This window comes from Mustela putorius, unplaced genomic scaffold, assembly GCF_011764305.1.
Source record: "Mustela putorius furo isolate JIRA1106 unplaced genomic scaffold, ASM1176430v1.1 tig00001069_pilon_pilon_pilon, whole genome shotgun sequence".
Lineage (NCBI taxonomy): Eukaryota > Metazoa > Chordata > Mammalia > Carnivora > Mustelidae > Mustela > Mustela putorius.
Window position 1 is genome coordinate 1,521,717 of NW_025421558.1, and position 15,040 is coordinate 1,536,756.

Genomic DNA, 15,040 nt, shown 5'->3' on the forward strand with positions numbered 1-15,040 from the left:
TCTTGCTGAAGCACATTCTGTAGTAGTTCTTCCAGCAAGGGTCTGGGGGCAGTAAACACTTAGGTTATTTGAATTTAGCACTCATTCTCCAAAAACCATTTAGCTGTGCACAGAATTCTAGCTTCACTCTTCTTTTCTCTTAAAACTTCAAAAATATTCTATGTTTTCTCACCAATTCTTGCAGTGCGACACTTCCAAACAGTGGATTTGGTTCTTTGCAGGCAGCCTGCAAGACCTCATTTCTTCTCTGAATCTTTTAGGATTTTTCTTTTATTGTTGATGTTCTACAGTTTCGTTGCAATGTGTTAAGTATGAAATTTCTTTTTTATCCTACTTGTGGTTTTTTTATTTCACTGTAAGAATGTACATTTCAGGGGTACCTGGGTGGCTCAGTGGGTTAAGCCTCTGCCTTCATCTCAGGTCATGGTCTCAGGGTCCTGGGATCAAGCCCCATATTGGACTCTCTGCTCAGCAGGGATCCTGCTTCCCTCTCTCTCTGTCTGCCTCTCTGCCTACCTGTGATCATTCTCTCTGTCAAATAAACAAATAAAATCTTGAAGAAGAAGAAGAAGAAAAAGAAGAAGAAGAAGAAGGAGGAGAAGAATGTACATTTCAATCCAGAACACTCTTGGGCATTCACTCTTTGAAAGTTGCTTCTGTCTCCCAACCTGTTCTCTATATTGTCTGTGTCTGGAATTTCCACCAAATGTGTGGTGGGGTGATTCATGTTACAATCTGTGTCTGTCTCTTTGAACGGTATTCTACATGATTTCCCAAAGGCTGCTTTCCAATTTATTAATTCTATGTTCATCTGTTTTTGGTCTTCACAAATCCATTGAGATTTTTATTTCAATGATTCTAGTTTTCATTTATAGGATTCTTACCAGGTTCTTTTTCAACCCATCGATTATTTTCCAGAATTATCTGGGAAAAATATAGGTTAGTACTTACTTTACATTATGATAAAATCTGGATGGATTTAGAGTTAAATGAAAGGAAATAAAAACAAAAAAGATTTCTCAATCTCGAGATGAGGATAGATTTTCTAGGCTTCAAATCCCAGATTAGCTTTCATAATCTTAAAAAACATAGTGATAATTTTAATATATAAACTTTAAGTATCTGTTGCTAAAGAAGCTGCATAAACAAAATTTAAAACCAGATAGTGAATTGGGGACATAGTTACAAAAATATGGCAAGATATTACTACCTTTAAAATATAAGAGACTCTTAGAAGTTGATAAGAAAATATAAACAAAAATAAAATGGCTAAGAAACACTTTCAAATTGTCTTCCATTATTAATAATTAATAAATAGTAATAAAATAACCCTCTGATATCTGCCATATTATTTTTTTAAGATTTTATTTATTTATTTATGTATCTGAAAGAGAGAGAGAGAGAAGGAAGAGGAACAGAGGGAGAGAGACAAGCAGATTCTGTGCTGAGTATGGAGCCCATCGTGGGGCTCCCAGAACGCTGAGATCATGTATGAGCTGAGCTGAAATCAAAGTTGGTTGTTTTATCAACTGAGCCATCCAGACACCCCTACCATACTAATTTTTTGAAGATTTATTTATTTATTTTAGAAAGAGTGAGAGAGTACCCCTGGGAATAAAAATACATGTTTATAAAAAAAATTAAAAATTAATTAATTAATTTAAAAAAAAAAAGAAAGAAAGAGTGAGAGAGACAGAGACATTCCACGTCTGAGATCTTTAAGTGTGTTAGAAATGTTTAAGAATAACTTTTCCCATGGAAAATTGCCAACTCAAAGTCCAATATTTAAAAGGTTGGAAGAGCCCCTCAAACTAATGGGCAGTTCTCAGACTGCCCTGGTTTGGTCAAACAGGAATGCGCTGGCAAAGACTGCAATAGGGGATTCCCATGCTGGGCAGAAATGGCCCAAACCCAGTCAGGGGCTATGAGCAGCTGAGATGTGGGGGGAGGGGAGTGCTGGCGGCGGTGGGGGCGGTGACTCATACCTCATCATCAACACTGTGGTCAATCCCATCAGCCAGCTAAGGGACATTGGAGAGGGGCACCTCTTGGATACCATGGTAATGTATTTAAAGTATGTTCTCCTCAAAGTCTCCTTCTCACCATCTCCATAAAACAATAAGGGGTAGGCTGTTTATATCTAGAGAAAATATTGAGCTTTCCTTTAAATGGAATTGTAGAAGAATTCAGTACCTAGGATGGTTCCTAAGCCCATTACATGTACCCCTGAGATTTATTGACTAGCTTGTTATTTGATCCTTTTTTTTTTTTTAGTATAGTTGATACACAATGTTACATTATTTGCCGCTGTCCAACCTAGTGATTTGACGAGTTTACACATGAGACTATGCTCACCACAAGTAAAGCTGCTATCTGTTTCATTACCTCACTATCACAGTATCATTGACTGCATTCCTTATACTCATTCCATAACTGGAGGCCTGTATCTCCTTCTCCACTTTAACCCATTTTGCCCACACCCACCCCCAGCAACCATCGGTTTGTTCTCTGTATATATAGTTCTGATTCTGGTTTTTGTTTATTTTTTAATTCCATTTATGAGAATCATATGATATTTGCTTTCTCATCCTGACTTGCTTTATGTCGCATAATACCCTCTAGAGCCATCCATGTCATCTCAAATGACATGACCTCTTCCTTTTTATGGCTATATAATATTCCATTAGGCACAGTACAGTGCCTTGCCTTCCATTATGTGTATATACCACATTTTTCTTATCCATTTATCTACTGATGGACACTTAAGTTGTTCCCATGGCTATTGTTAATAATGCTGCAATAAACACAGGGGTGCATATACTTTGAGTTAGTGTTTTCATTTTCCCTGGGTAAATACCCAATAGTGGAATTATCAGATCCTATAGTATTTCTACAATTCTTTTCCTCATTATGAGGCATAATGATAGGCTGTCCTTAATTAAAGCCAGATACTTATTTTTTTTAAGATTTTATTTATTTGATAAAGAGAGCAAGAGAGCACAAGCAGGGAGAGCAGCAGAAGAGGGAGGAGAAGACTCACCTCTGAGTGGGGAGCCCGATGCGGAATTCGATCCCAGGGCCCTGGGATCATGATGGGAGGAAGGCAGATGCTCAACTGACTGACCACCCAGGTGCCCCTAAAGCCAGATACTTTAGATTTGATATTTCTAATCCTTATAAAAACCCTACAACTCGGACATTGTTAGGTGTTGTTACAAGTTGATACACTGAAGCTCAGCCAGGTTAAGAACTTGACCAGGTCATACAGCTAGTAAGCAGTGGTTCTGGGTTCAAACCTAGTCCTGCTCCAAACCGGAAGTCTTCAACCCTGGCTAACCATCAGAATCACCAGCAGAAATTTAATATATTCAGATGGTCAGGCTGCCCATCAAACTGATTAAATCACTATTTCTGGAGATGGGCCTAGACACGTGTATTCTTTAAAAAAGCTTTTACGTGTGGGAATTTCTATTGTTTCCAAGGTTGAGCTGCCCTGATTTACACCAACCCCTTCTCTTATTACAGATAGGGTAACTGAGTCTCAGAGCAGGGAGATTATCAGATTCCAAATTCCACAGCTCAGCGTGTCTGAAACAGAGCACAAACGAAGATTTTCCTAATTCCATGTTGCCCTCTTGGCCATTACTTGACCATTCTCTCACTTATCCCTGGCACCACGGGGACAAAGGGGGGGGGCGGCGCCAGGCTGTGCCCATATGACGGTTCTTGTCTGCCCCCTGGTGGGCTAACACGGTACGGAGCCACGGTCTTGGGCAGTACTTCAAGTGGAAAAGAGGAAGGAGCTCTCCAGGCTTCTGTATTGTTAATCTGAACGCCGGGTGTTGATTTATATAAGGCAGCGGCTAGGTCGATGGCATTTTACAAAATCCCCGCACTTGGAAAGAAGGAAACAACAGCATCAAAACAAAAACACAGCCACTCTGGACCAGTACAGTGTCTTGCCTCCAAAGACGTTGTAACTCCAACTTGAAATCACATGAGATGCTTCTTCATCCAAGAACTCAGGGAGGAATTTTTAAGTTCTTATAGAATCTGTTATTAAGGCAGTAGGCTGTGGTTCATCTCAGACTTTTGGAGTCCAACATACCTGAGGACAAATTCTAGCTCTACAATTCATGGATTTTATAAGCTTTGGTGAGCCCCATGGTTCTCTCTAGACCTGTTTTATCCTCTGTAACATGGTCATTCTAGCGCCTGGTGAATTGAACTGTTATGGAGAGTAAAGGTCTATGCAAAGCCTTCGGCTCTGGGCCTGCAGGGTCCTAACCTCCACCCTCAAGCCCTGCAACGGGTTAGTATCGCTATCACTGAAACTGACCCATGGTGGGCACCTTTTGACCAGTCCTAGGGAGAGCTCCCGAGGAGGAAACAGTATTCTCGGGGCCATCTCATGGGATCTCACACCTCAGAGAGAACTTGCCGCCCTCCTCACGCCCCTGCATGAAAGTATTGTTTCCAGAGTCCTGTTCTCATTCCTGGGGCGTTCTCCTGTATAAAGGACGAGAAGATAAGAAGCCAGCCAAGGAGACAGAGGGAAACTGAGGGACTGACACAGTAGAAGAGAAACCGGGAACACATGTCCTCCTAGAGGCCACTGGAGTGTCGAGGGTGGAGGAAATAAACAACCAGGTCAAATGCTGGGATCCCTTAGGAAGGCAAGGCCTGAGAACCGACAATCCGGTTTGACAAAGTGGAGGTAAAAGCCTTGTTGCTGTAGTGGGTGTGGTGAATTCTGACCGGAGTAAGGAATTTGGTAGATCAGGCATCAACTACTCTCTGAGAACTTTTTCTACAAAGAGGAGCAAAGAAATGGGGTCGTCACTGGAGGAGGAAGAAGTTTCGTCTTCAAGATGGGAGGAGTAACAGCATAGGGCGATGGTGCCGGCAGTGATCCAGTGTGAGGGAGGAACGGCTGCCGCCGGGGGGGGGGGGGGGATTCCCAGAGCAGGAGCAGTGACAGGGTTCATTTACAATGACAGGGGTGGAGGGGAGTGGGGGGGGTGGGGGGGTCCGCACACAGCTGCCCTGCAGTGGGGGCAGGGGACGGGGCCTGGGCCAGCCCTCTTCTTTTGGAATCCATTTTCTCAGTGCGGTGGGAGGCAAGGTCATCAATGAGAGCACCTGCTTCTAAGTGCGATCAAGCACCTTGTGGAGAGCAGGAGGTGTGCTCCGGTTCCCAAACATCACTCCGAGGGTGGTGGTGTGGTTAGTGGGTGAGTCTGTGTTGAAAACCAATTATGGGGTCTGCATGTAACTTCAACTGAAATTCAAACAACAGTAAACACATATGCAATGCTCTGAATTTTATTTTCTAATAACTATTTGAACCACTCTACAAAATGTTCTACAATATTATTTAACAAAACATGGGCAAAATTTAAGGTGGGAATTAGACCCCATTTCCCTACCATCAAAAACACCTTCCAAACACTTATTTTCTTAGAGGATATTCAGTTTGTGGAATTACTTAGACGATGGCATATTTTAATTCCATTTACCAGCATGGGGATTTACCAAGAGCATAAAACTCTTCAAAATAAAACACTACACATTTCTTTTGAACCACCTCCAATTAAGCTGTGTCAGGTGTTTTCCCAAAAGTTGAAACTAAGCTCAATCTCCTTTCCCCAGTCACAGCCTCACAACTGTGGCAGGTCTGTACAAAATCCACCCACTCCTCAGATGGCTCCTCTCGGGACGCCCGTAGTTCCCGTCATCACAGGTAGAAAAGAGAGTTCGCTAATTCCAGACTTGGTTCTTTGTGAATGCTCTGTGCTACCAGAAAGGTCAGCTTGTGTGCATACTGACAGGGGGCTGGGATGCTGATTAAGCCCTAAGGAGAAAACATATTGACAGCAATTACGAGGTTTGCCTGTTGTTGTTTTTTTTTTTTTAAGATTTTGTTTATTTATTTGACAGAGATCACAAGTAGGCAGAGAGGCAGGCAGAGAGAGAGGGAGAAGTGGACCCCCCACTAAGCAGGGAGCCTGATCCGGGCTCGATCCCAGGACTCTGAGATCATGACCTGAGCCAAAGGCAGAGGCTTAACCCACTGAGCCACCCAGGACCCCCGGTTTGCCTGTTCTTTAGAGTAATCTGTGTTCCTGAGTTTTATCCTCTGCTAATTCCATACACAGCAGAATGCAATCGCAAGTAAACCACCTAAACTCAACCAACAAAGGGCAACCGCATCACAGGGAGCACAGACTCACCAAGCGAGATGGGGTTGGGGGCCCGTCTGGCTCCACAGAGCTGGGAGCTGGGAGCCATCACACTTAGCACTCATCTAAGTTTCCCATGACTTGAGGCTCCAAAGGGCTCAGAGCAAACCTTGGCCTTGGACTTTGACAGGGCCCTCTGCTTCATGCACGGAAACACAGAACAGATGCATCCTTACGTCCCCACCACACAGTGTCTGAGTTGACTTCAATTTCCTCAACTGCAACTTGGAAATAACACCCTGATTTCCTCCCTAGTGTGCTTAAGACACTGCACAGAATAAGGTCCTCCGGGAATGATAAATACTAGGGCTAGAAGTAATAATAGTAACGTTAACAGTTAATGCTGCTTCGTTTCTATGACAGACTGGATTTCTCCTACTGTGGACTCAGGACTCATTCATTCATTCACGCATGCATGCATTCATTCCTTCCTCCTTCGGGAAGTCTGGCGTTGTGCTGGGTGAGCTGGGTGACGACCCTGGGCGGGAACACCACATGTCAGTGTCGCACAGAGTCACTCACCGGCCAGTTGTAGTAGAGGTGGCACAGTTTGAAGGTGAGTCTCTGCATGTGGTCCGGCTTCAAGCTGTTGTCGTCATAGATGACGTTATAGTGGGTGGGGGTAACTGTTCCCTGGCCAGCTGCCTGACTGATCAGGTAGAAGTCGTACCTGAGCGGAAAACGGGCACGAGTGTGAGAAAAAAATGCCAACTGAGGAAGCCCAACGTGAAGAACAGGCAGCAAACACTTCGCAGAAAACTGGCTTTCGAACAGCACTTGCCATTGAGGACGTGTGGCCTCGGAGTCCACCACGGTGCCGAGCGGCGGGTTCTGCACCGACCGGTTCCCTTCAGTGAAGAATCGGGGTGCGCACTTCTTCCTGACCACGATCACCGACAGCTTGGCACTTGGAACCAGAAAGGCAGAAAGGGAGATGCAGAGAGCCAAAACCAATCCTGCAGCTTTCTAGTCATCTTTTTTGGTAATTTCTAAATAAATTCATCCATTCATTAGAAAAACACAGTCAAATGAAGAAAGTAAAAATTATCCCCCACATCAACTTCCCCCAAGATACACAGTTTTCAAAATTAAAGGCTGTTCTTCCTTGTGGCAAGAGTGTGCTATGTCCAGTCACTCTGCTGGTTTCTATGCCTGGAAGGGGACAGGGGAGAATGTTTAGTAAGACAATGAGCTTCAGCTAGTACCTCTAAAGAAAGACTTTCCAGAATTTTCCATGGAGACAAGATTTCCTTTTTCCATTAGCAATAACCCCCTTATTTCCCCTTCACCCTTCCTCTCAATTCCTGAACAGCAAAGAGACCCACAGGTTCCTCTTATTCCTCAAATCATCGTTCCTGAATCCCGCAAGACACACACCTGGGGAGGATAGTGGATGGACCAACCGAATGTACATTTGGGCCAGATGTTGAAAGACCAGGAATTAAAGTCCGGATTCAGTAAATCCAAGGCCATATCCAAATACTGGCCATCATTCCCAAAGGACCCACTGGGATGCAAAAATTATGGGGAAATTTCACTTTAATCATTTTATTTGAAAAATGTATTGTTTCTAATATGGAAACTTATCAGAGTTGACGTCATACTGAAAGAGAATCCCTTAGCACAGCCGGCTGCTGAATGTACTCCCACTGGCCCTCAACCGCATGCTTGTGGTTGGGAGCAGACACAATCCCCTGAGGTCAGTGGGGAGGGACCTGGGCCGTGAGGGTCTGGTCGCAACAGCAGGTGATACTGCCCTTGCCCCAAGACATTACACCCTCCCCCCTGGCTGCCCCGTCCTCGTCCTCATGCAGCCGGGTCTCAGCTCCTCCAGGGCTCACGCCTGCACCTTTGGTGTTGATGGTGTCCCGGACAGATGAACGCAGGGGTCTGCTTGGAGAAAGGTGCTCCCCAAATATTTTTAAGAAGCCAATTTGAGATTATCATCCTCCCCTGTTTGTCAGTTCCAGTGTTTTCCCTGCACCTGCCACTTGACATACTCACTACCACACCCCTGAATCCAGAAGGCTGGTGACGGGGCGAGGCAGCCCAGCTGGCTTTGCCTTCCACTGCTGTCCACACCTCCCACCCACCTTGGCCATGTACCAGGGCCTGCACTTAAAAGGGCCTGAGCCCTGGCTGATTTGGGCCTTGAATTTCAAACCACAGCATGTTTAGTCCCCTGGCTTATCAATATGTGTGAAGCGTCTTCCCCCCACCCGGCTGAATCTCCGTGTCAGCCATGCTGAAGGACACCTGCTTTCCTCCAGGTGCCCCGACCCGCCACTTCACGGAAGAGCGTCCCAACGATGCTGCAAGCTGCAGGAGAGCGAACCATCGGCTATACCCACATGACGCAGGCACAGAGCCATCCCTCACTGCGTGAAAAAAGAAGACGCTGGCGTCCATGAATTTTAACACTTCTAATGTGCTGTCACCGCCAGAGTGGGGAACGCACAGCGGTTGCCTACCTGGTATTGGAACTTGCCTCTGTCACACTGCTCAGCAGCTGCGGAACCTCGTATTCAAGCAGGGTCTGCAGATGGCCGTCCCCCACCCCGTTCCGGTACACGACCACCCGCGCAGGCAGGCCACGGTTGTGCCTGTGCCATCTGTTGAGTGCTCCTGCGGAAGGAGTAGTTGGTGAGAAGAGAATGGCTCGTCCAGCGCCACCAAAGGGTAACATCCCCCTAGAGCTCAGGGTTTTAGAGACCACTGTAAAAGAGGGTAATGCCTAGACCTGAGTTGTATCTGCAATAATATAAATAATATAAAAGCGGGTAACTTTAGGGGGACATTCGGCATCTCTGCTCTTGGAGGACTCATAATGGTTTCTATGGCATAATGTATTCTTGAACTTAGCATGCCTCTTTTGTGACATTTTAATATTCAAGCAATCAACGAAGTCATGCAATAAACAAATTCCCAAAACCAGATGAATACTAATTTGGCTTCTTCGAGTCTTTAAATGCTATCGATAGCTACAGGCTGGATAACTCCATGTCATTTCCTTCCCCAATGAGCCTAAATATGAAGAAATAAGGAAAGGATGTGGCTGCTCCTCTGAGAGCATCTCTTACCGTGTACTCACCCAATTTGATTCTAAGTTGCACTGACAATGTGAACTCTGAGAACATCTCCACCCACTCCAACTAGAAACTGCCCCAAGAGCAGAGACCAGACAGTAATTCCTATCAACAGAAACTTTTCATAACTACTAAAAAAACCCAAGTTTTGATGTGAGGGCAAAGTAACATAATACTTATTTTCATGTAGACATTGAGCAATTGCTTCAGAAGAATTTATTTTCCAGGAAATTTTAGTTCAACAGATGATGATCATATAGGTAAGGTCATAACCAACACATATCACCAAATTCACTTTTTTTAAGAAACATTTACAACGTCCCTCTTCGCCAAGAGTTTACAGATGGGAAAAGCACATCAGGAGAGGAAGTGAATTGTACAAGCCACACTGCGAGGTAGTGCCAAGGCCAGGCACCGACCAGGGCTGGAGAGGAGACGGGAGCACCAGACACTGTTCCCATCACATCCCACTACATAGAAGGCACCCTTCCCTGCCTGCCTTCTTCCCCACCTTCTCCTGCTAGGCCGCCCTTCATCTGCCAGCATCCTATTCTACCCCCGCCCCACAGGCTTCCTTCCTGTTTCTAGACCTCACATCACTCTGTCACAATCCTTGTTTCTCTGGGGTAGGTTCCTTTGGTATTTTCCCTGCTTGCCAGAGCCACCAGCAGCTAAAAACTGCCCTTCTTCTTGGCTTTCTGTTTATCACACACACAGGACACGTGTAGCTTCTCCAACATCTGTGAGCATGAGTCAGGACATAGCATTGGAAATCTCTAACCAGGTGACGGTCTACTCGGACAGGCTTAGGGCATCTGCTGCCCCGGTCTGGTCTGCTACGGGCACACGGACTCTGGGCCAGAAAGAATAGTGCTCTGCTCGGAGCCCACCCACACCACGATACTTTGAGTACCAGTCATGAAAACTTTCAAGCAATCTGCAACATCTGTCGTCGCTCTCTGGAGGATACAGCGAGAGAACCACCTAAAGTGAGAAGAACACAAAAGTAAACTTCAGATTCAAAATGTCTACCCTAGACTTGCATTAGGATTAAGTGAAGAAAAGGAAAAGAAGCAAAGTGTCTGTCGGTGGGAGAATGGATGAAGATGTGTGTGTGAGCCCGCACGCACACACACACCCAGAATTCTATTTAGACACAGCAAAGAATAAAGTCTTGCCATCTGTGACAACATGGATAGATCCTGAGGACATTACACTAAGTGAAATATGTCAGGCAAAGAAAGACAAGTACTGTACGTTCTCACTTATACGTGAAATTAAGAAAAAAAACAAAAGCTTCTAGGTACAGGAGGAGACTGGTGGTTGCCAGAGGCAGGGGGTGAAAGTGGGGGCACTGGGTGAAGGAGATCATAGGATACAAACTTCCTGATACAAAATAAGGAAGTCCTGGGGATGTAATAAACAGCTTGGTAATAAAAGTTGCTAAAAGAGTAGATCTTGAAAGTCCTCATCACAAGAAAAATGAATGTGATGACTATGTGGTGATATTAACCAGACTCACTGTGGTGATCGTTTTGCAATATGTACAAATACCGAATCATCATGCTGAATACTGAAACTGATGTGATGTATGTCATTAGGCCTCAATCGAAATAAAAAGAAACAGACATTGTGAGTAAAACTTAATGCTCATGATTTTGTATATGCTACATGAGTACAATTAAATTAAGAACCCCCCCCCTTCCCCAAAAGAAATTTGTTGGTAAGAGAAACTGAAGCATGGTACTGGCATCAGATACAGTTGGGTTCAAATCCTGGCTGGCACACTCACCAGCCATGTGAACCTAAGCCTCAGTCTCCTCGTAGGTACTAAGGAAACAAACAAGGCGGTAAGGTAGTTACTAGCTCATAAGGTTGTAAAAATTAACTTAGATAATCTATATAAAGGACTTAGCGCGGTACTGGGCACAAAATAAGCAATAATATATATAAACCACTACATTATTGTTTCAAAGGAATTTATTAGTTTAGCAGATCTACTTTCAAAATACTAAAAGATTTCTCAGGCATAAACGTCAACTCCTATCAATGAGCCTTTTGGACTTGAAATCTGAACATGATTAACTTATTTAAATTTCAGAAGTTCTCTTGCTAAAGTTATTAATTAAATAAAAGCACTTGAAAAATGAAGTCATGGCTTAGTGGTAAGTATGCAATGACATTATTATTATATAACCGACAATGACACAATGAGGAACGAGGTTAACAAACGGGAAATCCTTTATCTGCTTCATTAACGAAGTGACAAGCAGGATCTCATACAAGCTGGAAGGAATTTGGCTTCCCACCGCTACTCTTCCTGTTTCTCGCCATCATAAGTATATACCTGACCACAAATTTAATGGAGTAAACCAAATAGCTTACATCCGGGAATAAAATATGTCACGGTTCCTACAGCCTCAAAACACTCCGTTTCGTTGCAAATAGTAAAACGATTCTAAGAACTACAGTTACTTAAGTACCATGACTCTATATTTAATGCGTTACCGCAGAACCTGTTTCTGTTTCCAACAGCTGCACGAACAACTACACCAACCGTCTGCAAGTGTCAGTAACAAGAAGCACGTACTGCGTGTACTGAGCCTGTGGTTTAAGCATTTTATTTCGTGGTATTTCCACACACGCCCTATGAAACAGGCATTGCCAACATCCCCACTTTGCAGGTGACTACAAGTGAGGTGCAGCAAGCTTAAATAGCCAGACGTCAAACACAGAATAAGTACATGGCAGATCAGGATACAAATCCAAACAACGTGAAGCCAGAACTTAGCTGCCTGACATAATGTACGTAAGATTTCTAGTATAGGACCTGAAACAGGGCAGATGTACAGATACGTAAGAATTTCCATCATCCATCACTTTGGGAATATGATAGGTATATGAGTGGCAGCTTGTCCTGATGTTTGCATAAATACAGTTTTTTCATAAGGCTACCTATTAATATTATCAAACACATTTTTATCTGTAAGTATAATTTATGACTAAAGTGTTCATATTTTTTAAAATGAGTGAAGAGGCACCTGGGTGGCTCAGTGGGTTAAGCCTCTACCTTCAGCTCGGGTCATGATGCCAGAGTCCTGGGATCGAGCCCTGCATCGGGCTCTCTGCCTGGTGGGGAGCCTGCTTCCCCCTCCCTCTCTGCCTGCCTCTCTGCCTACTTGTGATCCCTCTCTCTCAGTCAAATAAATAAGCAAAACCTTTAAAAATTAATTAATTAATTAAATAAAATGAGTGAAGAACACAAACTGTCTCCTGCTCTATGGTTTCTAGCTAAACCACAAACAATAATTAGAGAATATGCTGGGGTAATTGTAAAAGCACCTGGTGATTCCGGGGTTAGTACTGGCCACAAATCCAACCACCACCATTCCCTTGTTGAACTCATCTTTGCGGACATCAATACCGACCACCATCAGGGACTTTAACTGTAAAAGTAAATTTTTCATGGTTTAATGGAATGGGACATTATTTTCCCAAATGACGATTTAATAAGTTTTTTTTTTAAACTGTCCTTAGTTATTAAATTATTTAAGTGAAGCTACATGACAGCGAAACCAAGGGCCAGAGGAAGCAGCCTATTAAAACAGAAACCAAAGAGACTTAAAGATGGAGGGATGGCTGTGGTACACACTTTGCTTCAGAGTCTCACTGTAGTGGCTACCATCCTTTGGGAGAGGGACAAGTGCCCGTGGTGACCCAAGAGGCTCAAGGTGAGTGGTCCGTCATTTATCCGGGCCTCTGGGCTGCAGGGATCTCAAGAAGTGCATTTCCCATTCTTCAGATGTCTGGAGGACCGCCCCCACCTCGCTCCTTGGCTCTGCAGCCCCCAGGAAGCAGCTGGGGCTCCCCACATACATCCTGCTTATAGAAATGGAAGGCAATGGACAACATTCCTTCATTTCTCATCCCCTCCCCTCCTTCCACAGTGGCCAACAGTTAGGGAAAGAGAAGAGGACTTTCTCAGTTCCCGCCACAGTCCAAGATCAGAGGTCTGCCTGAGTCCCGGGGGAGTCTCCTCCAGGGTGTGGAGCTCCTCTCATGGCCAGCAGCTGCTGAAAGCTGATAAATGCAGAGACCTTGGAGCAACAGATTTCCTGTAGCAGCAGCAGGGCGGCTCAAGATTGAGACCCTCCAAGTCTCTGCCAGCCCAGATTCTCAGTCATGAGACGTGCTGCCAACAGCTCACCCGAAACTCCCGGGCAACAGGAACCACACCTCACCTTCTGGATGGGGTCCTGAGTCATGCCGGAGCCCAGCGCCCACAGACAGACGACAGACCCAACAACCACAACAAACACTTCTGGGATCATGGGAAAATAGCTCCCACTTGATGTCATTGTTAAATTAAGGAAAGCAGGGTGCCTGGGTGGCTCAGTGGGTTAAGCCACTGCCTTCGGCTCAGGTCATGATCTCAGGGTCCTGGGATCGAGCCCCACATCGGACTCTCTGCTCAGCAGGGAGCCTGCTTCCTCCTCTCTCTCTCTCTCTCTCTCTCTGCCTGCCTCTCTGCCTACTTGTGATCTCTCTCTGTCAAATAAATAAATAAAATCTTAAAAAAAAAAATTAATTAATTAATTAATTAAGGAAAGCATTGAGGGATTGCTAAGAGGAGAAGAGTGACAGACTGCTCACAGGGATCTCCACAGCCCACAGCTCGCCTCCCAGTTTGCAGGCCATTTGCATCGCGATCCTGGTGGCAATGCTCATCGCCATTCCCTGTCTGTTCAAGGTCCGTGTGAGGGCGCACTGGCTTGGCACCGGGCAGACGGAGCTCAGGTATTTTTTAATGGAATCATAGTAGCTCTTCTGATAAGAAGGCAGGATGCACATTACCTAAAAGACAAAAAAAAAAAAAAAGGAAGGAAAAGTCACCTTACTTATGTTTAGAAGTAGCTTTACAAAAACTGAGGGGTGGCAGGGTAGCTCAGTCGGTTAAGTGTCTGACTCTTGATTTTGGTTCAGGTCATGATCTCAGGGTCATGAGATTGAGCCCCACATCAGGCTCCCCCACACCTCGAGCATGTGTGCTCTAATAAACAAACAAACAAACAAGAAATGAGAAGGGGGATTCTCCAATTATCTTGCCCTTAAGTTCTGAAAAAGCAAACACTAACATATCTAAAGTGGTCTCAAATGGCCCTTAACCACTGACAACAGGTCAACGCTGCTTCAAATGTGCTTTCATCAGCCACCTGCTCCACAGTCCCACTCCAAAGCTACCCATTCCTCTTGGCTTTCACTGCCTCACATCTCTTCAGATTTGATTCTGTTAGGCTCCCCAAATTCCCTCCTAACCTAGCTCCTTCCCCAGCTTCCTCCCCGCCCCTTGTCAGCCCTTCCTGTGGTTCTCCAGCTCTCACCCCCTCCCTCTACTCCCCCAGCCTCACCCACACATAGGCCAGGCGGAGGATTAGCTTGCACAGTAGGATTTTCCCCCACTAGGTACTAGACAACCAAAATAAAAGAAACAAACAATATTTTGTTGTTTCTATTGTTTACTGTGACCTGAGAGTGGGGATATAGGAGGAGGGAAAATAAGGTGAAAGAAGCTTCAGGTCGCCAGGTATTTTTAAATTCTGCCACCTCTGTCATCGGCCCGATTTCTGATCAGGTGCTTCTCTCCAAAGGGCCTCTCCTGACCTACCTGCATCTCCTTTCCCTCTTGTACTCCTTACTTTCAAAACTGCCATA

General features: G+C 44.9%; 1 protein-coding gene across 1 annotated transcript in view; it reads right to left on the bottom strand.

Moving 5' to 3' along the window:
* Positions 1 to 5,316: 5,316 nt before the first annotated feature.
* PIWIL4 (piwi like RNA-mediated gene silencing 4) overlaps positions 5,317 to 15,040 on the bottom strand; it is a 46,099-nt gene continuing 36,375 nt past the window's right edge. The window contains exons 14-20 of the mRNA XM_013057288.2: positions 13,982 to 14,182; positions 12,671 to 12,774; positions 10,242 to 10,312; positions 8,714 to 8,867; positions 7,024 to 7,149; positions 6,765 to 6,912; positions 5,317 to 5,854 (exon numbers count right to left, since the gene is read on the bottom strand). Coding sequence (XP_012912742.2) covers positions 5,738 to 5,854; positions 6,765 to 6,912; positions 7,024 to 7,149; positions 8,714 to 8,867; positions 10,242 to 10,312; positions 12,671 to 12,774; positions 13,982 to 14,182 — 921 coding nt within the window. The 3' untranslated portion in view covers positions 5,317 to 5,737. The remainder of the gene's footprint in view (positions 5,855 to 6,764; positions 6,913 to 7,023; positions 7,150 to 8,713; positions 8,868 to 10,241; positions 10,313 to 12,670; positions 12,775 to 13,981; positions 14,183 to 15,040) is intronic.